General features: G+C 36.0%; 2 protein-coding genes across 2 annotated transcripts in view; both read right to left on the bottom strand.

The window, feature by feature from the left end:
- The window catches only part of LOC121415077 (ileal sodium/bile acid cotransporter-like), a 47051-nt gene extending 43902 nt beyond the window's left edge, over positions 1-3149 (bottom strand). The window contains exon 1 of the mRNA XM_041608160.1: positions 3139-3149. The gene's annotated coding sequence lies outside the window, so the exon portion shown is untranslated. The remainder of the gene's footprint in view (positions 1-3138) is intronic.
- Positions 3150-5096: 1947 nt separating this feature from the next.
- Positions 5097-21497, bottom strand: LOC121415076 (ileal sodium/bile acid cotransporter-like). The gene is made up of 5 exons (XM_041608158.1): positions 21478-21497; positions 12822-13002; positions 7623-7816; positions 7069-7273; positions 5097-6410 (listed from the first exon to the last, which is right to left on the bottom strand). The coding sequence occupies exons 2-5, from the start codon at positions 12993-12995 to the stop codon at positions 5877-5879; spliced, it is 1107 nt and encodes a 368-aa protein (XP_041464092.1). The 5' UTR covers positions 12996-13002; positions 21478-21497; the 3' UTR covers positions 5097-5876.
- Positions 21498-22102: the final 605 nt, after the last annotated feature.

The raw sequence follows: 22102 nt of genomic DNA, 5'->3' as shown, positions 1-22102 counted from the left end.
CTTTATTTTATACTATATCACACTCATACAGCATATTGGTAATAGTGCAGTACGAATAACGATTGCCAATAAAGTAATAAAGCAAGAAAATCAAGTAAATTCTTAGGAGTAACTGTTGATGAAAATATGACATGGATATATAGCATAGACTACATTTGTAAAAAAAAGAAGAAAAAAAGAAGATTTCTAGCGTAACTGGAGCATTGAACAGAGTCAAGAAAAAATAACCATTTAGCATCCTTGTAAATTGATATGATACCTTGGTCTTACCATATATAAACTTTCTGGAGTGGCTGTGTATCATACTTACTCCAAAGGATATATGTAATTCAAAAACGTGCAGTAAGGGTGATAACAAATTCCCCTTTTTAGAGATCATACAAAGATTTTTTTCAAGCTCAAATTTTTCTTACTAAATGAACTTTATGAAACGTAAACTACTTTGTTTATGCACAAATATATATTTCAATTCTAATTCTGCTCTTCCATCTTGTTTTGATACTGATTTTATATTTAATAGCAGTATAAATAGTTTACCTAACGAGGAATTCAAACAAATTATATGTTCCATTTTTCACTATTATACATTTTCTAAATCTACAATTCTTTATAAAGGACAAGCATATGAGTTACGTGATATTTTAAATCGTCAGTTACATTCTCATCATTGAAACGTAGATTTAAACAAAACCAAATATCTACTAATACTTAAAATTCCAACTGCCTACCTACAGGGGGGGGTGATCTTTGTATTGTTCGTGTCGGTTATTATTTTGCGGGCCCTATTCTATTTATGTTTTAATCTTACGATAAAGTAGTAATCAAGGAAGCTGTCTTTGACGGGTCAATGGCCTGTCCGACTTCCTACATCAACAACATTTTCGTTTCATTTTTTTTAAACAATTCTACTTTCTAATTTTTTAACAATGCTTATACTGTGATTTTGCCCCTTTTACTCTTTTTTTTTGGTTGTATCATCTTATTCTTGTACATATGTATATTTTGAAGAATGTCTAATAAATGAATTGAATTCAATTTCAATTGAATTAATGTGGAAAAACACGTAACGATTATTTAGTCTCCAAAATACCCCACATTTTCTGACATTTTGGGAATAAAGCGATCCCCACCCGTTTGTTGCTGTGTGTATAACTACCCTGTCTGTGTAATTATTATTATTATTTATTCGGCAAGACGATTGCAACGAACAATGCATTTCAGAAAACACAATACAAGATAAGAAATATCAACCGTTGAAACGTCAGAGACAGAAAAGGTTGACTAGATTACTGTGGCAAGAAGCCTCCAGTATTGAGTCTATGTATCATACAACACGCACTTATGTATTTAAAACAGCATTATTGTTAAAAATATCATATCACATTCATGTATGATATTTCTTTCATTGTAATCTCGGTGTTTATTTTGATTCACAATAGCGCTCAAAAACTATATCTTTCAGCCAATTCCTAGGATGCCCTCTAGTGATGGAAAGTAAAAAAAATACAGGCTACAGTTTGTTTCCTTTTTGATGAATAACTGCAGCAAAAACTGACAATGCAAAAAGAGGATTTACCCACTAGATCACGATATATTTACCTCCGAACATTGCCATTCTTATTTCAGCGAACAAGGGTTACGAACTGAGGACAAGGTTATACCTTACCCTTGTACAAAGGAAGTGCCGCATACGTCAGTGTATATAGGCCCACAATTTGAATACAAATTACTCGTTAATGATTCATTAGTCCCACTGGAAATCGGACACAAAGTTTGTATTTACACGAGTCCAGCAAGGTCAAACACTGTTATCACGTTAATTCATAATCCAAAATGCCATACACACGTGGTCATTGGTAAACAATCTTGTTGTTGCATTTTGCAAACTTGAATGCTCCTGTCCGATAGGTGGAAAGAAAATCACGTGATGAATTGCAGATCAAATACAAAATGGTTGATGATTCGTGACATTATTTTTTTCTTACAGACACAATTAATTTCATAGATTTCCATGAAGCTCTTCCCTTTTTGGCTGCTATGTTTCAAGCATATATTTGCTTATATACTTTGCCTCTTAATTTTTGTCCCATTAAGTTTTTTTTCTAAATTGTATTTATGTCTTTCTCCTGTCACTATAAGATTGTCACTTGGTTGTATGACATATTATGATAATGTCTCATGCATTGTAAATTCGTTTTGTATATCGTTCCGATAAATGCAGAAAATCCTGAAAAATGGTGTCTAATCTGCTTTTTGCTGATCTTTATAGATAAAATAAAAATACAGTTAAATTTAGAACCAGCTTTTATATAATATTGTTTTAGGTGTAATTTCCTAAGAATAATGCTCCCTTTCTTTTTATGCTTAGACCGTTCTAATGCAAAATATAAAGCCCCAAATAATCATCTTATGGATTCACCACCCGCGGCAATACGAACACGTGTGTCTCGAAAAAAAAGATCCTACTTCACGCCACTCGATAAGGACCTGGAACCCGATTCATACACAGACTTGTTATCATAACAATTGGACAATATCTCTAACAAGTTTAGTATTGGCAATCAAATAGAATTATTTCAGTAGCTGTACACTGCAAAAATGTTGGTGTTGATTTAACGCCACACCGGAATCTATATATGTCCACACCGGAGAAGTATTGAAATAACACCAGTTTGAAATCAAACCGATGCTGTTTTAATACTAATTGGTGTTGTATAACCAATATCTGGTGCTAGACCAAAACCAAACTGGTGTTGTTTAACACTTCTCTGGTGTGGACATAATAGATTCCAGACTGATGTCAAATCAACACCGGAGTTTTTGAAGTGTATTTTTTTTGTAATTTGTTATAGCAAGTTTTATAAAATGGGACCCAGGTCATGTTATTCCGTAATTTCCCCCCTCGACCAGAGTTCTGATTAACAAAATGAAGGACCTACCGAATAGAATGATAACATATTTACGAATTAAATAATTGGACATCAACCACCCCGAAACATGACCTTCAATTAATAAAAAAATGCATATACATGATTGTACCGAGTTTCACAGTTTTATCATCAGTAATGTTGAGGTCCCCCGCAGTCTGATAGTGCAATAATCCTCTTTTGGGGAAATAATTGGCTTTTTTTTTCTTACCACGAACCTACACAGTACTATTAGGCCTACATGTTGTAAAGACCTACATGAAGTTGAATAGAACAATGCTAGGGTGTGTGTGTCTTTTTAATAGTAAGAGAAAATGTATCAGTTAGATGTAATTATTTACGACTTGGCTTGACCTTTTAACGTCACCATCCGAAAGATGTGACCTGAGTTCAAACATTTGTTTCAGTCTGTTTTGCTTCAGTGGTACGTCTCTATATTTCAATATTAAAACACTCGACCAAAACAGGAATGAACACTTCAGTTTAAGAGTTATCTTGATAATGTATACTGCCCTCTAGAGGCAGATTACACGCAATGAATTACACTTGCAATGGAATTTATAATTTAAATGTGAAACCTGCACAGAAATATTTATATATATTTATTTATTTATCTATCCATTTATTTTCTTAATCATTCATTTATTTATTTATTCATTTCTTTGTTATTCTAATTTTGTATTCATTTATATTTTATCTTATTTCTTTACATATTCATTAAATCAATCAAATTGTGCATTATCATTTATTGTTTTTGTTTTATACTTGTTTATTATGTTGTTTGTCATATCTATGTTTACATATTTATCGTTTTTCTGTATCTATCTATTCATTTTTTTTTCTTGGGTGCGTTATTGGACAAGCACGCATCCTGATCAATAGGCTTCCTATACACTCTTTTCTTAGATCTCATTTTTATTTCTTTTATACGTGTATTGTTGTCGGACCCAAGCAAGAGTGATAAAACCGGAAATGCTTTGATAAAACGTAATATGCGCGTTACAAGTGTGGGATAAAATGATCATTAAAAGGAAAAGACATCACATCAGACATGTCAGATGGGTGGAAAGTCATAAAATCTTTATTTGTTACGAAAACTCATAGAAATTTTTGGATGAAAACTGCATACACAAATCACAAGTAATTAACTACTAAAAAAGTGTTAATAGCTCTTAAGTGGAGAAGAATCCGAAACTAGTTAAAGGTTTTTTTTGTAATTCATGTTTTATTGATCCTTTTTTTATTCATCAAAATATACATTCATGATATAATGGATCACATATAAAAGTTCAAATGACATTAGCATGTAAAATAACATGTCTAATATACAAAATAGTATAAAACAGAAAACATATATGTTTGTTTGCAACAACAACAACAACAAAATCAGGCACTTGGCCTATAATAAAATAAATAAACATAACAAAAATTAGCCTTCTGCTTTATCTCCTCTTTAAAGTATTCAGAATGATAACCCACTTGCCATCATGTTTTTCCAATATGCATTTCCTTTGTGCTATGGTATGTTCAACAGTTTCAAATGATAAAATAAAGTTACAAAAATGGGGAGAGTAGGTTTTGTTTCGTCACATCGACATCTAAAAATATATTGTTTACCTGACAGGAGCAGAAAGTTCAATATAAATATATTTCTGGGAATTTGGGGCTTACAGATACCAAAAAGAGCATATGTTTCTGAGAGGAAATCAGGAAGATCTAGTGAAGCAAAAAGTAAAGCAAAACTAGTTAAAGGTACATTTGAAGGTGACGATTAATTTTGTAATAATTAAAGAACTTTATTGCCATACATGAAAGATCTCAATGTTATGTGCATAATTAGATAGCGGTTGTGATGATGTGATTAAAACAATAATCCCTAAATGCAGAGGAGATAATCTGATCCCTAATCACCATACTCTCAGAGTTAGATGAGGTACCAGTCCTGATGGTGTGAGATTTCAATCTTCCAAGAGTAATTTTTACCTTTATTTGGGATTGAAAGTGTGTATCTTTTTACACTTTTACTCAAAAGAGGTAAAAAAAACACTTTTGAAAGATTGAAATATCATTCCATCAGGACTGGCGCCCGTTGCAGAAAGAGTTGCGTTTAAACGCAAGCCAAAAAATCAATCGCAAGTCCCAAATGCGTGCTGTTGATTGGTTGAAAACAAAGGTTGAAAATCCAGTTGCGCATGATTTTTAGAGTTGCGATTGATTGCAACTCTTTCTACAACGAGCCCCTGGTCCCTCATCTAACTCTGAGAGGAGTGTGATTAGGGACCGGATTAGCTCATTTTGTATTTAGAATACTTGGTGTCATTCCAAGTCCATCTTATATGAAGTGAAGAAACCCTTCTAAAGTACACTTTCTGCAGACTTCCGGTTGTCACAATCTTGACTACAAATGCCTGCATTTCCTTCTGACACATCAAATTCTTTGTCTTTGCATCTGAGTTATCATTTTGATACATTTATGTATATGTCTTTAAATTTGAGTTATTCATAATCATCATTAATGTGTAATAATATTATCATAACAATGTTACATCTATTTTGGCTCTCCCTAAATTGACAATAATAACCTTACCATCACCATACACCCATTATCATTATCATAATTATTACTTTCATTTTCAATAATATTATTATTATTACGAAAACTCAAGATCTATACATGCTGTACATGCAAACACGAAAATACACAAAAATGCTACCTACAATGATGACACAAAGCAAAAATATATGGTGTATATATATATAAATATATATATATACAGTATATATAGAAGTGAAGTGGGGAAAAGCAGGAAAAAATAAATGCACATTGTTTTCCCCCAACACACTAATACACAGTCCGGACACGTGAAAATATATATTTCAGAGCTTAGGAGATACTAAATCCCTACAGATCTCCGTCGTATATCACATTTCAAACATTTATACAGTTTATTAAACTTTGATTTCTTCATCTGTTTTTACCGAATTATCTGCTACTATTTGCTTCATGGCTACGACTTTCACCCCATCTTCCTGATCTGTGGCCATGCCTTCGTTATCCAAACCAATCTTGTCATTCTTATTCTCGTCATGATCTTCATCGTTAGCCGAATTTCGTCTCTTTTTGAGATGCATCACTCCTTTCATTAACATAATGACGATGAAAGAATCAATATAGAGGAAGACTGCATAGAGACCCGGATAGAACAACATGTCCAAGAAGAGTGGAGAATCGGCAAAGCTCACCACGATTAATGTCGAGGCAAGAGATACGTTCTGAGATCCCGTTTCGAAGGAGATAGCCCTGCACTTGAAATGGGGTTGGCGGAAAAGGATAGCCAAGCTGTAGCCAAATCCGTAGCCCAGGAATGGGAGTAACACAGCACAGATCCACAGCTGCCAGCCAGCGAAAAGCCAGGTCGGGTTTAGCATGAAGAACAGAACCCATACCACGATAATCAAGATGAAAGCGAGAACTACGCCGAACTGTCAAAATAATGTTAATACATACATTTACAAGATTGATAAGAAAAAGTGTCAACTGCCATTTTTAAATCCTCCTTACTGTTGTAAGAAACATCATATTCTGTGAAAATCGCAGTGGCTCTAAGCGATTCCTTACGCTGCAATCAGACAATTACAAATCACCCTATCCAAAACGCAGATGCTGTGATAAAGTAGTTTAGCTATTATTCATCAACGATGGCGATCCTAATTCATTTCAAGACATACAACTATACTGAAACGTTCATGTTTGTGAAAAAGTTTGGCCCTTGAATACTTAGTGAATGCAATGCATGTTCGAATGGCGACAGCAGGCTTCCATGATGACGTCATATAATTGTAAATATCGTTATTACGCTGAATTTCTTTTCAATGCTTGCGTTCAGAAAGGCTTAATTTTGATGGTAAAAGATCGCTATAGCACATCGACATCTTTTTATAAATAAATGCTGAGATCTGGGATTCCTTTATCATTTTTGTCATGGATCTTATTCATTTATTCATTATTATTATCTTTTTTTTTTTGGGGGGGGGGGGTGGTCAAGCTCCCCCTCCACATGCAGTGAATGAAACTAATATGATATGTAAATTAGTACGTAAATACGATAGAATTAGAAGATAGAGAGAATATCATACTAACTCTGGTGACATATTTAGTCCATTCCTTCTTCCACCAGCGGAGAAACACCCCGAAAGCAACGGGAATGAGAATGCTAACAAGGGTGGTGGCGATGTTGACGTACGGGATGACCGCTTTGTCGTCCGTCCATACTCGGCTATAGATGAAGAGATTCAGGGGCATCATCCCGATAGCAACCGCGGTAGAGACCGATGTCATGCATACACTGTGTTATTTGGGTCGAATAAAAGTATATTTCATTTTTCTCATTTAGAAACTGTGGTTGATTGGGTTAAGAGGGTGTGGTTCCCCAAGGATATATCAAGAAGGAAATACTCTGCGATGTTGAAGTGGTTTCTAAAACTGAAAGAAGGTATTTAAGTTAATTATTTAAAGGTAAAATCTATTGATCCAAACATTGCATTTAGTGTCAGATTGTAAAAGACAACACTATATCCATCCACAAGTGTCTGACCCCCCCCCTCCCTCCCCCACACCCTCAGTCAGAGTTTCCTGAGAGCGCATTAATACTAACTTGGCCTATTGACAGTACTTCTGACGCTACACTCTCCTACCTTAGGCAGACATCCCCTTCTGTCCAGTAAGTAAAGAGATTTGAAAGGGTTCCCCCGGGGCAGCAGGCAAGGATGAGAACGGAAAGGGCCCCTGCACCCTCAAGCTTGAAAGTAAGACTGAGACAGAAAGCGATGAGGGGCATCAGGACGAACTGACATAGCATCCCGACAAAGAAACCAGCTGAATGGCGAAACTGTCACGGATCAAAATAAAAAAGGTAAATCATGTTTTTGCGCAGGCCTATATTTAGGCCTTAGCGCGCGACCGATGAGCATGATACCGTCCACTTGGCGATTGTATACTTCAGACTGGAAGACTTCTGGATTAAACGAAAGATGACAGCTTTTCAGAATTCGATTTCCCAAGTTTGTTTATCAATCGAGTGGGACTATGGAAGTAGGTTACCATGCGGAACTTCTCTCAAATTTCTTGCTTTACTTATGCTAGGTTCACACCAACGCCGCTTTGATGGCGCTTTAAAGATGCGTGCAAAGCGGCGGCAAAGCGTAACAAAGCTTCATTAAAGCGTAAAGACCGTAATAGAGCATGAGAAAGCTTTGAGCAATTCGGGACATTCGGCAAGAGCGCCAAATTTTTTTAAACTGTTTAAAAATTTGAGGCGATCTGTCACGGATTGAGAAAAGCGGGGAGAGCGTATTAAAGCTTATCAAGCCGTCACAAAGCCTATCAAAGTCGTAGGAAAGCTTAACAGAGTTTAAGAGAGCTTGGTTCAAAGCGGTGACCCCACTTTTGATACTTTGCCCATAGGCCCTACAGTTAAGGATTCGTTCAGCCTGATTTTTACCGGTAACAGACCTTTGCAAGAAGTACTTATAACACAAAAAACACTGAATGTGATTTGGTTATTTTTGGATCAATTACTAAATGAAGAGTTGGTCTTTTCAATGAAACAAAAAATAATGGAAAAAAAAAACGACCAGAAGTGTATCGGGCATTTTTTAATGGGACACCCCTGTATAAAACACGATAAAATAGAAAAGGCAATAGAATAAAAAATAAATAAATAGAAAAACTCTTTAAAACTTGAAGTTTTCCACAAAGTCTTTTTCTTTTTATTTTTTTTATTATATTTCATTTTTTAATTCAATAATGTTTTATATTTTATTTCCTTTGTTTTATGTTCTCTTTTATAAAATTGATTTTCTAACTAATTTTTTAATTAGTAAGAAAATCAATTTGAAATAATTTATAATAATAAATTTAACACAAAATGCGTATTTTAAAAGTCTTTAATCGCACATGTCTAAATTTCGAATTCTGCAACTTGATTCCTTTAAATTTTCACTCCTGATGTACAATAGTAGTATTTTTTTATATTTAATGGGTAAGAAATCAATAAAGTCTGTATTTATATTTTTACAAGCAGATGAAATACATAACAACATTAACATCAATAATAATATTAAAATCTTCACAAGTACACACAATACAAAAATTATTTCAAACTTGTATTAAAAAAACGAATGTGCGTATGGGAGTATATTCTTATTCCCAGGCACAAAAGTCTTTATCTTCATCATTTGCTTCTGACGATATCTGAGTCACTCCTTTCTTGACTCAATCAGGAATTACCACCCCAGCCATTTTTTTGTTGCCAGTCGATAGCACCCACTGGAGAGTATTCTCTGAGATGATCTCTCTGATCTCTGGCATCCACAGTGGCGAGGTTCCCCCTTGCAGGTGGTTGCGGAACATCTTCCCAGTGAGGTCCCCCTCCCCTGGCCCCTAGTACGAAGCTGTGCTCTTCATCTTCGTGGTCCACCGCATTGGCTGCCAGCGCCACCCTCTTCCTCAGCTGGTTGTGGAGCACCACAGCAGTCTCCACCAAATCTCTGATGTTATCTACCTTCTGTTCCAGTGTTCACAACAGGCACCGGAACCTGTTGGTCATGATGCCAAAGGCATTCTCCACCACTCTTCTCCCCCTTGAGATCCTGTAGTTGCAGATCCTCTGTTCATCTGTCATCCCTCTTCTGCTGTATGGCTTCATCATGTAGCTCTTCAGGGCAAAAACATCGTCACCCTGGATGAAGTAGGGGTATCAAGCTGATTTTCTCCAGGGAGGGGGCATGATGGGGGCAGCCCTATGGACCCATCTTCTAGGCATTCGAAAAGCTCAGAGTGAGACATGTGTCATTTACCTCCCAGCTCAATCCAGATGAACTTGTACTCTGCATCTACCAATGCCAGCAGTCATCTACCAATGCCAGCAGTGGTATAGAGAAGAAGCCCTTATAGTTGTGGTAGAGACTGTCTGTGATTGCTGGCTTCTTAATGGCTGTGTGCTTTCCATCCAATGTACCAATTGCATGGGGGATATTCCATCTCTGTTCAAACTGCTGGGCAAGGGTGCTCCATGCTCCAGGGGTGGTAGGTATGTTGAAGACCTCATCTTTATATGCCTCTGCAATGGCCCTGCACACTCCTGGAATCAACTCTGATATGGTTGAGATACCACATCTGAAACCATATGCCAGTGATCTGTAGTTGTCCCCAGTGGCCAGATGTCTCAAGGTGATTGCCAGGCCAGCGGACAAAGGGTGCCTGCAGTTAGTCTCTTAGTCGCTTCTGGATGACTGGTGCAACTCTCGCAAGGATCTCATCGATCACCTCAGGGGTTACTCTGGTGAACGTTGTGAAGGCAAAAGGGTCCTCTAACCGCGGTTGTGTGTCTAAGAGGATAGTGTACTGGCCATATACTGCTGTCTTCTTTCTTCAGTGAGCCATGGCCTGCATGGTCCAGCAGCACCTGATGAATGGTCTTCTCCCTCCTGCTGGTAGTTCAATCTCCTCTTGTCGTTGCTGTTCTTTCTCCTCTGCCTAGAGGGCTATCATGTAGTTATATACAGGGAGACAAAGGTCATGTCTACATCATATGATGGTTCATAGTCTGGTATATATTGAACTTCCACATCTCGTTCTTCTGCCAAAGATGAAATGATGTCGTGTATCTGCTGCATCTTTATATACTCTGGATCAGAGTCGGGATGCAATCAGAATCTCGAATTTCGTCATTGCGTAACAGAGCTTGACAGACCCTGTCAATGCACAAGAAATCTTGATAATCGTATCAGAGCGTTATTTGAAGCGTGATAAGCGCATCAAAGCTTATCAAAGAGTAATAAAGCATATCAAAGCGTGATTTAAAGCGTAATAAATCCTGATCAATCGGCATCATAGCGTGAGAAGCGGTAGCGATTCGGGAAATAATTTGTCGCACAAGCGGGAACGAACTTCGTATCAGAGTGCATCAGAGCTTATCAGAGCATAACATATCTGATGAGATCGTGAGATTTTTTAAAAGTTGAAAAAAAATGACGCCGAATTGATCGCCGATTTAAAGCGCGGCATTCGCCGTTGGTGTGAACTTAGCATTATCGGCTCTTTGCACTATTTATATAGTTGCATGTTTACGAGTGCGGCCATTTCGTTTGTTTGTGACTCTCTGTTTAATACTCCACTGCAGATTGGCTACTATAAAACAAAGCTTCGTCACGTGCTCAGGAGCTTCGCGAAGCGTGCGCATATTGTAGGCCTATATATCGGTAGTCTGATTACCATGATTACCGAAGTTTTACGAATGTCTCGCACAAGCGCGAAGTTCGCCAAAAACTTTAGCTCCTGATTATTTTTTTAACATTCACGTTATATCCGTATTTGTTCGCGTGTTCCTCGCGATGTCGACTGACTGTACTCCTGAATGGTACACATGGCATTCGTACACGCTTCATGAGAAATGCGCACGCTTTGCTCACGATTATATCAGGGTAAGATTGGAAATTTTGACTATAATTGAATTGAATTTATTTTTATACTTCACAAGATAACAAAATAACAACATAATACAAGAAATACATTTGGTTTCATAGAAAATACAAAGATAATGGCAGTAAATAAAGTGAACTATGAAGGAACCTGCAAGAAAAGCAGAGCTTGTAGTGTCTGCAGGTTCCTTAAAGTAATTATGAAGTTCGTAAGGAGATCGGACACTAAAGAAGAATTAGACTACAAAGGAAAAGCCAAACATTAGCGCAAAATCAAGGGATAAAATATTAAGAGGAAAAGTGGACAATGTGAAATATAGGAGGGGGATGAGCGAAGAAGGAAACAAAAAAATAAAAAATATACCACATTATACCTTTAAAAAGGTACAAATCAAATACATTATATATATTCAACCAGTGCGTCCTAACGGTGTCCATAACTAGACAAAAGAAATGATTTCTGTTTACATTTTAACATACTTAGAGATATACAGCTAGTTATTTCGCTTGGAAGATTATTCACAAGCCTTGGTCCTTCGAATACAATTGTTCTTTGAGCAAATAACGTACGAGTTCGTGGAAGGTGAAATGAGTCCCTTTGGCGGGTAGGGTAAGAATGGATGAGGTTGTTTCTTTGAAACAAGGAAGAAAAAAATTCCGGTAGATCATCTTTTGACAGTTGAAACATGAATGTACCCAAATGAAATTTAATCGTGATGAAATGAGAGTCATATATAAGTTTAATAGTATATACTCAGGGAAAAAGAATTTTAGCTTGCTTAAAATACCAATACTCCTAGAAGTCAATTTACTCAAGTAATTTATGTGACACTTCCAAGACAAATCATGATCAATATATAGAGCCCAAGAAATTCGGTGGAATCAATCTGTAATAAATTTACATCATCCATGACTACTCGACCAGGTAAACTTTTGAGAGAATTACTGAAAATCATAAAATTAGTTTTCTTAACATTAAGTGACAACTTGTTCGCTCTAATCCAAGACTGAACTGATAGAAGTTCTGTATTCAAAGTATTAAGTAGCGTATGTGGGTCACGATGAGACAGAAAAGGATTAGAATCATCAGCAAACAAAATAAATGACAAAATATTGGAAGAATTCTTAAAATCATTAATGTAAAGAATAAAAAGTAAGGGACCAAGGAGTGATCCTTGGGGTACTCCGCAAGATATTGATTTCAAACTAGAATTTATACCTGTATGAGAAACAAATTGTTTACGAGAAAAACAATTTGTTTCTTATACAGGTATAAATTCTAGTTTGAAATCAATATCTTGCGGAGTACCCAACTCCTTGGTCCCTTACTTTGCTGGTTTTCGACATTCTCCTGTTTAGCTAAACATTTGTAATCCCCTTAAAAACCGCACTTTCAAAGCCATTGAGACATACCGTTTCTTTTAAATCCTCGAGCTCTATGGTGCAGCCCATAGAGATCATGAGAAAGACGAGGATTAAAATGTTGGAGACTTGTGAGAGCAAGGTGACGACGTCGTTGCCGCCATCGATGGTGCCATTGCCCGTCGTGTTCATCGTCGACATCAAAATTTCAGTTGTCATCTCCATTGTGTATCTGTACGAAATCAAAATAATTAATGGACTGAGCGATGTTCAATCAAGTTTAGGGTTTCCTTTCCTCTTTTAATAGCGCTTTATAGGTGCTTTTAAAATGGTAGGTCATAGGTGTCTCAATATACCTTCTCGATACTGTAAGAAATACAAACAAGCGCATATTTGCCACCTACAGTTATGGTCAATAGTTGGTGAACCCCGCCACAAAATGCACTCCTTCATGCTTTATGTTCAATGTACACAGCAACACTACAATGTTCAACAAGCCCAAAAAACGGATTTTATCGCATTTGATATTTTATTAACTGACTTCACAATTAAATATCTAAAACACAGCAAAATTCAAAGCCCACTATTTTTAGCACCACTGAATAAGTCCAAATGTCATGTCAATATGTTAAACTAAAATTCACATAATAGATATCCGTTGGTATTATATTAAGATCAAGTTTACGAGTTGTCATCGGGTGATTAAACATGGATCATGATTCCAGTCGATTAACCTATTGATAAATAAAGTAAGCATAGCTGAGGGTTCAGTGTAAAAATGACAGAGGTAAAAATGACACACACTTAAATGTTGGGCAACATACTGTCCACTGTGTTGGTGTTGTATGGGTGGAATATTGTCTGAAAACATGATTACTAACGAAATACATCATTTAAAGTTTAGGTGATAAATGTTATATTTTAAAATTCAAAATGGCCGCCATACATGTATGCCCTTTTGTGGAAATGTTTCTATCCTCATTCAAATTGTACATAATACAGTAGAGGCCAATGGCTGCCATTTTCCATTCAGAATGCAGCATTTATCACCTTAGGAACTATGGTTTTAGACAATATTTCACTCTCACATCACAATTATTTGCAATACTTACAGTCAAGCAAAGACAAATTCTGTCCCAAATTACAATGTACATAATACTTTTAGGACCTATTGCAGCCATTTGAATTTCAAGGTACCTCCATGACCAATATGTGATGTATTTATTTAGAAATCATGTTTAAGACAATATTTTTAATCATGCATCACAATTATTTGCATTTTATGATTTTCACTCTTGTAAAAAGTAGATTCCCTATACGTATGTAATATAATTTAGTTAGGGCTTGTATCAGCTGTTTTGATTGTCAAAATACAGTATTTATCACTTGCATGGCAGAAGAAATGCTTTATTTCATAAAAATAATGTTTTAAAATAATGGCTTATCATACAACAAGACTTAATGGATTTCATAGTCAAGTAAATCCAAATTCCTACAAAATTACATGTCCCCATTTACATTGTAGATAATACTGTAAGGGGCTATAGGGGCCATTTTGAATTTCACAAAACAGCATTTATCTCATGCTTGACAAAAAAGATATGTCTAAAAACATGTTTTCAGACATTATTTTACTCGGTGATCACAATTGCATGCATTTTATAGTTCTTACTCTTGTGAAAATTGATTTCTCCAATCGCATTGTACATAATGTATAATGGGCCTATGGCGGCCATTTTGAATGTCAAAATACAGCATTAATCACATAAATTTCATTTTTATTTCGTTAAAATTATGTTTTAGCCGGTATACCATTCGCTTGTCTTAATACTAGTAATACGCATTTTAGAACTCTTATTATTTTCTTTTGTCCCCATGAAACTTGTACATAATACCGTCAGGGCATTTGGTGGCTTTTTAATATTAAAATGCTTGGTGGCTTTTTAATATTAAAATGCTTGGTGGCTTTTTAATATTAAAATGCTTCATTTATAACAAACATGACATAAAAAAATGATACATTTCGTTAGCAATTGTGTTTTCATCAATTACTTCACTAAAAAATCACAATAGCTTGCATTTAGTGTTCACTTTTGTGAAATTTAGTTTTCCCCATTAATATTGTACATAATATAGAATACACGCTATGGCGGCCATTTTGGATACCTAGATTTTCAAAAATCGTTTTTTCAGAGAGTATTTCACTCCTGCAACACAAATACATACATATAACCAATGTTCGGGCACTTTTACATGCGCGGATCCAGGAGGGGGCCGAGCCGGCCCGGCCCCCCTATTTTTTGACAACCTGCAGAAAAAAAGTGTACTCTTTACCTAGATAGAAACTATGAAAAACAGAAAGAAAAGAAAGAGGTATTATACCCATGATATGTGATTTATAGCCTCGTGACGGCCGCACAGTGGGCCAGAATGAACCCAAAGTGCGACAAAACCCTTTTTCACATATTTATACGATTAAATTTGGTAGACAGGGGTAATTTCACCCGTAGAATTCAATAAAAGTATTTTCAAATATTGATGACGTCATTAAAATACTGTTTTCTGATTGGCTGTTAACATTTGAGAAGAAATTACATGTTTCTAATTCTACAATAATTTTCAAATTTTCAGAAACTAGTTTTAGAGAAATTTCAGCAATAAGGAAGCATATTAGCAAACAGCAAACACATAAACAGGCAAACAAACAAAAAAAAGTCTGTGCTCGGGGTACAAACAATTCAATTTGTGACTTGAGTATCGCTTAACCCTAAAAAGACTGGGGGCTGATTCAGCCCCCCTCGACATTTTTCGCGATAAATCCGCCGCGCAAAATTTTTTGACCGCGTCGCTCAATGACTTTTTACTTTCAAGTCTCGGGCAACTTTTGAGACCAAAATTGTGACCCCCGGGTACTCGGTTCCGAAATTACGCAACATTTTGTAAGTGCATGCAGACCCCAAATTACTCAAAAACGTGACTTTGTGTACAAATCCAATGCAAATAGTGTTTTCAGCCAAAATTCATAAATGTATCATTATTTTTCCTTTTACTGCTTAAAATCAATTAATTAAGCCCCTGACAATTTACATTGAAAAAAACAATAAAAAAACAAAAATTCGAAAAACAAAGAAATACATAAGAAATTTAGAAAACATAAGAAAATAAATGTGATGTTGAAATTTTTTAAAAATAAATTTGATCAGATGCCTATCTAGAGTATGTGAAACAAAAATAAGCAATTCAGAGGCATTATTTTATTAATTAGATCAAACTTATGGTTTTACGCATAAATTAGCATCATTAATGAGACATGAGATTTTTTGAAGAATTTGATGTTATAGTTTTGTAGGTAATGCCAAGGGTAATGCGTGTGCCAATTTTCGTCGCGATCGCGCGATCGACGGCCGAGATCATAAGGGGGGGGGCTGAATCAGCCCCCCCCCCGGTCTTCTTAGGCGTCGAAATAGCCCAGTCTATTTAGAGTTAAAGAGGGCGCCCTACCATGAATCCGGAATTGTAAAATTCAAAGTGAAATTGTAAAAAAATGCAAAGGGGTATTTTTATTCAATGGGTACAATGATTAACCACACCTACATGAATTAAAATGGATTGATGCCAGTATTGGACAGTGAAATCTTTAAAATAATTATCCCAATGATAAATAATAGAGGCCGGGTCCTCTGCAGGTTAATCGGTACAAGAAATATTTCACCAAGAACATCGTATACAAAGTTATTCCGAAACAGAGTCTCTCTCTGTTATCTCAACAACCATTATGTCTTTGGTGAGAGGATCTTTTAGCATACATGTACTTTGAACATCAGGAGGAAGAGGCTGTGCTTGTTGTACTCTTAAAAATTTGCTACTAATCACAATGTCACTTGTTACCATTAGTCTGTGGAATACATATAAAGTCAATAAGAGTCTAGACCAATCAATCCTTGAAATGATAATATGCACTTTCTTCTTGATTGATTTTAACAATAATTTATAGCAAATTTAGAATGAGCCAAGAGATAAACGAATTCATACGTGTATGTGAAGTTACAAACCCTTCATTTTTTTTTTGGGGGGGGGATAAATACTAATAATGATAATGCAACTTTATACATGTATAGATCCGACGTATCTGTCATTTTCATTTTTTGGCAGAAAACTGAGTGAAACCAATCACATCCCTAGTCATGTGTGTTATAGCGATATACAGTAGGACTTGCTTTATGATAGCGATATGCAGCAGGACTTGGTTTATGAACAACAAAACAAATTAATAATCTTACCCGGGAATCTTACCTTAAGAATTAATCTTCTCAGAATGACAGCATAATATGCAACACGGGATGGAACAGTTTGATATCAAAATGAAGTTGTTTTACATGTATTACTATATAGTTAGTGGAAGTGGAAATGACAGCTTGTCTTAACGTATGTTTAACGAAAATATTTTAGGAAGATACCAGTCTAAAGAACCAGACACCTGAGCCAGACACCCCCCCCCCCTCTCTCTCTCCCACCACGCGACGGTGAGTTTCACAGAGATACGGTCTTATACGGTCCCGAAGGGAGCGGGGAGTTTGTTTAATGTCACCCGCAACGTTCGGCACGCACATAATGGGACACTAACTTGGAACGACTTTTTGTGATAAATACGGCGAACATGTGGTTGGAAAATTGGTTATATCTCCAGAAAGTGCACGTATCTGCAGCTAAATTTGGTATCATTGTAAAGCATGAACTATAACAAAGACCGTCATGGTATTTATAGCGCAGCAATCGGCAGCAATTTGTAAAAGAAATGCTCATGAAAAAAAAAATTGCTTAAACCCCCCATTGTCAAATGGTTTCGTCCAAAATTACCTCTGAAGGGATCATCATTTTATCTTGAAAATTTTTGATCACTTAAAACAATTATTCATCAAAAAGTACCGTGAATTAGAAATAAATTAAGCTATCCGTTTTGTTGAAACAGTGAAATATCTAAAACGTGTCATTTTCACATGCGGTAGCCGTAAAGGGTCATTTTTCCGGTAATATTGAATAAAATGGGCAACTAATAATCAATTTCATGGAGAAATATTGTATGGAGACATCCTACAGGTTCTTATCTTTGCTTAGAACATGAAAAAAACAAAATTTGTTTCATGACCAAAAACCAGTTTTGGCGCACTTTTGCTCTCTCCTGGCCCACTGTGGGCCGGCCCGACCCCAAAGAAAACAAAAAAAATGTGAGGGGAAGAATTGGAAAATAGACTTTATATACAAATTTTCGCTCGCGCTTCGCGCTCGTATTGCCAGTGAAATGAATCCCATTCAAGAGGATTAAATGGCATTTACATATCCAGTTCCGAAATCAATAAGCACGCAATATTTTAGCTTGCACATCAAGCTTTCATTATTTTGTTTGATTTACACAAATTGTTTATACATATCAAAATTTTCAGCTCGCGCTGTGCGCTTGCGTTGTTCGATATATGAGTAACCTATCTTCTTTGGAAATTCTTACCAAAATTTGTCAAAATGCTTCTTTATCATGTCAGTATATAAAAAAATTAAGCTCGTGCTTCGCGCTTGCATTATTGTTTGAGACACACAACTTGTTCTTTATTTAAATAAAAACGCGCATAGACTGTCCAGTTTTCAGGTCGGAATATTAGAATATTGAGCTCGCGCTTCGCACTCTCATTATTTGATTGGTGATACTTGTATCCTCTTCATTAATCACTAAAAAAACAGTCCTAATTGAGTCACTTTTCACGTTAATATACTAGAATTTCGGCTCGCGCTTCGCGCTCGCATTGTTTAGTTGGATACTTATCTTTTTTTCATGATTATACAATTATACAATCAATACAAGGTCATTTTGCCTCCGAAGAAGATTCTGCTAGGATGGAAAGCTTAGGTCCCTTTGACTCTCTATTATACAATCTCCTCAGAATCTTCAGGTCTAAGGACATAAAATATCAAAGAATTTGAGCTCGCGCTTCGCGCTCGAATTATATTATGACAACATGAGATAACTTATCTTTTTTATAACAATGCAAACTAACATATACTTTAACTTTAGTCTTTAGTAGGACTACCCCCCCCCCCGAAAAACCAACAAAAAATCAGATTATAGCGGCCAATCGAGAAAAAATGTTGATGAAAATATTTTTCGGCCCCCCCCCCCTATTGGCGAAAGCTGAATCCGCCCTGCTTTTATGATTATCATGGGTAATATGCATATTTTGGCGGCCATATTGGATTTTGCCACTTTGCGGAAAATGCTCAAGGTTACACGAGTGGCATCATTCAGATTCGTAATCAGCACCCTCGAATTGACCATCGAACCATCGAAAAATATTGTATACAGTGCGTATCAAAAAAAGTTTACACTTTGAAAATGCCTTGGAAATTAAAAAATATACATCATGCGGGTAATTTTTACATATACAATATTGGGTATGGGTCTCATTTATCCGATGAAGGTAAAAGTTTTGACAGAATGTTACACTTGAGTGAGCACGGTCCATTTTTGTAAAGCTCGCAGAAATCTGTTTGCGCAGAAATGGTCGTTTTCACGCCGTGTCAAGGGGAAAGGGCGAAATCAAACTTACCCTGCTAATCATTTCTCATACATTTCTCTTGCACTTGTAGTCAATTTAAGTAAAAGGGATACATTCAAGCATTTTGTAACAATTTTGCCATCCAAATTGAAATTTCAACACTTAGTAAGCACAACCTTTACCCTTTGTGTGTCAGCTGAATCTAAGGACATAATTGAATCTGAACAAAAGTTTTTATCAGACTTCTCCAGCATTTTTTCACTAAGTTTTTATCATTTAAAGGGTGTTTACATTTCATGTTTCATTTAATACTTTTCTTTCCACACTTTTCCCAAGCTTGAGAATGATTAACAAAATGAAAATCGAGCCGTAGCCATTTCATGTAAATCACAGCTCAGTGTAAAGCACATATCGTCACGATGGCCTCGGTGTGTGGGGGAGTGGGGTGGGGCGCAATGCACTCTCCGAAGTGTTTTGGGCAAGGAAACAAGTTTAAAAAGCTAAAAGATATCTTCAAATCAACTTACTAGCTAAATTCTACGTGTTCATCATGATTAAGATCTACTTTTATTCGCATAACTATTACAAAGTTCTGCGCACATCATTTTTCACTAACTTTTCAAAAGTAAGTGCTGCTCATTCAAGCGGAAATATTTTTCGACAGTTATATCGTCATTTGCATGAATGGATCTGTACCAATGTTAAACTGAGAAAAAAATCTTCAGGATATTTCATATATATAATTTTACAGGGTTTTTTCTAAGTGTAAAGTTTTTTTTGATACGCACTGTATATAAAAAACAAGGTTTGGTCAGTTTTCTATGGGGCCTATCCTGGACTGTTAGCTTTGAATGATTGTATCGACTTGGCAAGAGAGTTCATTCCACAAAGTTGAAGCTTTTTCACCATAGGAAAATTCCATAAAATGATCAACCTTTTGTACGTCCGATCTTACTTCACTTCATAAACTGACCAAGTCACGGTCCTTTGAGAACATTACAGGCTGTCAAAAGAACAAGAAATCAGAGACAGAAAATGTCACGAATGACCCACGTTTAGGGGGTCGGATGTACATATTTTATGATATTGCCCCCAAATTAGCATTTCACTCTACCGCTTCGAGTGGTCAATAACCCGAAGATTTTAGATTTCTAGTGGATACATTTCATCGAGCTAAGATCATCAAATAATGAGGAGCGGAACTATTACGAATTTTACATATAAGCAAAAAAATCATGAACTTTATTCGCTCCACATTAAAATATAACGACCACTGCTGCCTTTGGTTCGGACTTCCCCGTCTTCTTTCTTTTTATCTCCCATTTTCTTTTATTGTTATCCCATTTTCTACATTATGCATATGTCCTTTTAATGAATATGATTATTAATACTAACAATCCATTAATTACATAATTACATTTTTATTCTTATTCTCATCATTATTTTTATCTAGTTTGCGATGTCCGATATTAATAACACATATGGTAGTATAAATGAAAGAAAATAAACCGGAGTTAATAATAATAAAAAAGAACAACGAGTAGAGATATTTCAGACATATGCACCCCGTCAGCCAAGAGGGAGAGCCTTGGGCAATGAACCCCTAAAATGGCCATGGCCCACAGACCTGTGTGTCCATACGCAAGAAAGATTTTAAAATATATACAACTTTGGTTAACAATTAAAAATAAACATTAAAGTAAAACTCAGAAGAGTCTTACGGTTGTTTTAAAGATATTATATCCACAACTATAAGAATTGTAAAAGCATATACTGACCAAAACCCGTTTGTCCAACAATCATGAAAGAATGAGCAAACTCCAAACGCGGCACTTTGATTCAGTTCCGTTTATAAAGCCCGATATTTTGTACTTCATTATTTCTTTTATTAAGATTATTGATGCTCCTCAGATAGCATCACCCAAGCAGAGATACTCCTCGTGAATGAATACAGAGAGTATAAAGCAGGGGGAAGGTCTCACTCTTCTATGTACATTGTTATATATATCGTCTGGACTTCATAAGGTCATGTGGATATTCTTGAATGGAATGTGGATATTTTTCAATGGAAATGAAATAAAAGAATTGAATTAAATTGAATTCTGTCACTGAAAACAGCACATACCCATAATAATGATAATCATGATAAACGGCATATTTACCCAGGGTAGCACCTTCGGGGGGGGGGGGGGGCTTGTCAAATCGAAGCCAGCACCCTCTGCTAAAATTCGTTTCAAGTCCTTGGCGTTGTTGCCCTTTCTTCTGCTACTGCTACGACTGCTGCTACTTTTACTACATCTGCTGATGGTGTTCTTACTAAAACTACTACTAAGACGCTAAGGACGACTCCTACTACTACGGTGGGGGGGGGGGGGGGGGGGTCAGTCGTCTTTAAACGTGACACTCATCAATATTTCCCAATGATGTAAGTTGTTGATTCAAGTGGGGTCATCGCCCATCGATGTATTCCATTCGGCTCAAAGTTTAGTACATATCTTAATGCAATCATAAACAGAATTTAATTACTATAACAAAAATTTAATCACCAATATCTACGTGCACATAAATTCGATTAAATAATCGTAAAGGAACTGTTTATGGTGCGTGTATTTGTGTGTTAAATAAAATGGGTGGTATACTTTATGTCTTGTTGGCATGATTTAGTTAGTTAACCTTAGATTGAATTCGGCCATGCGTCTATTCAGTGCTAGTTGCTATCTCATTCATCAAGCGTGAATGATTTTAATCTGAAGATGAAAAAAAAATCCAAAATGCTATTTTGTTATA

The sequence above is a fragment of the Lytechinus variegatus genome, chromosome 5, assembly GCF_018143015.1.
Source record: "Lytechinus variegatus isolate NC3 chromosome 5, Lvar_3.0, whole genome shotgun sequence".
Classification (NCBI taxonomy): domain Eukaryota; kingdom Metazoa; phylum Echinodermata; class Echinoidea; order Temnopleuroida; family Toxopneustidae; genus Lytechinus; species Lytechinus variegatus.
This window is presented reverse-complemented; position numbering and strand designations above follow the sequence as displayed.

What these genes read in the sequence shown, in the direction of transcription:
- LOC121415076 (XM_041608158.1), bottom strand. Translation starts at nt 12,995, where the DNA reads ATGGAGATGACAACTGAAATTTTGATGTCGACGATGAACACGACGGGC. An exon ending in TCGAGGATTTAAAAGAAACG is followed by an intron (nt 7,817 to 12,821) that starts GTATGTCTCAAT and finishes GATCCGTGACAG; the next exon opens with TTTCGCCATTCAGCTGGTTT. An exon ending in GAAGGGGATGTCTGCCTAAG is followed by an intron (nt 7,274 to 7,622) that starts GTAGGAGAGTGT and finishes CAAATAACACAG; the next exon opens with TGTATGCATGACATCGGTCT.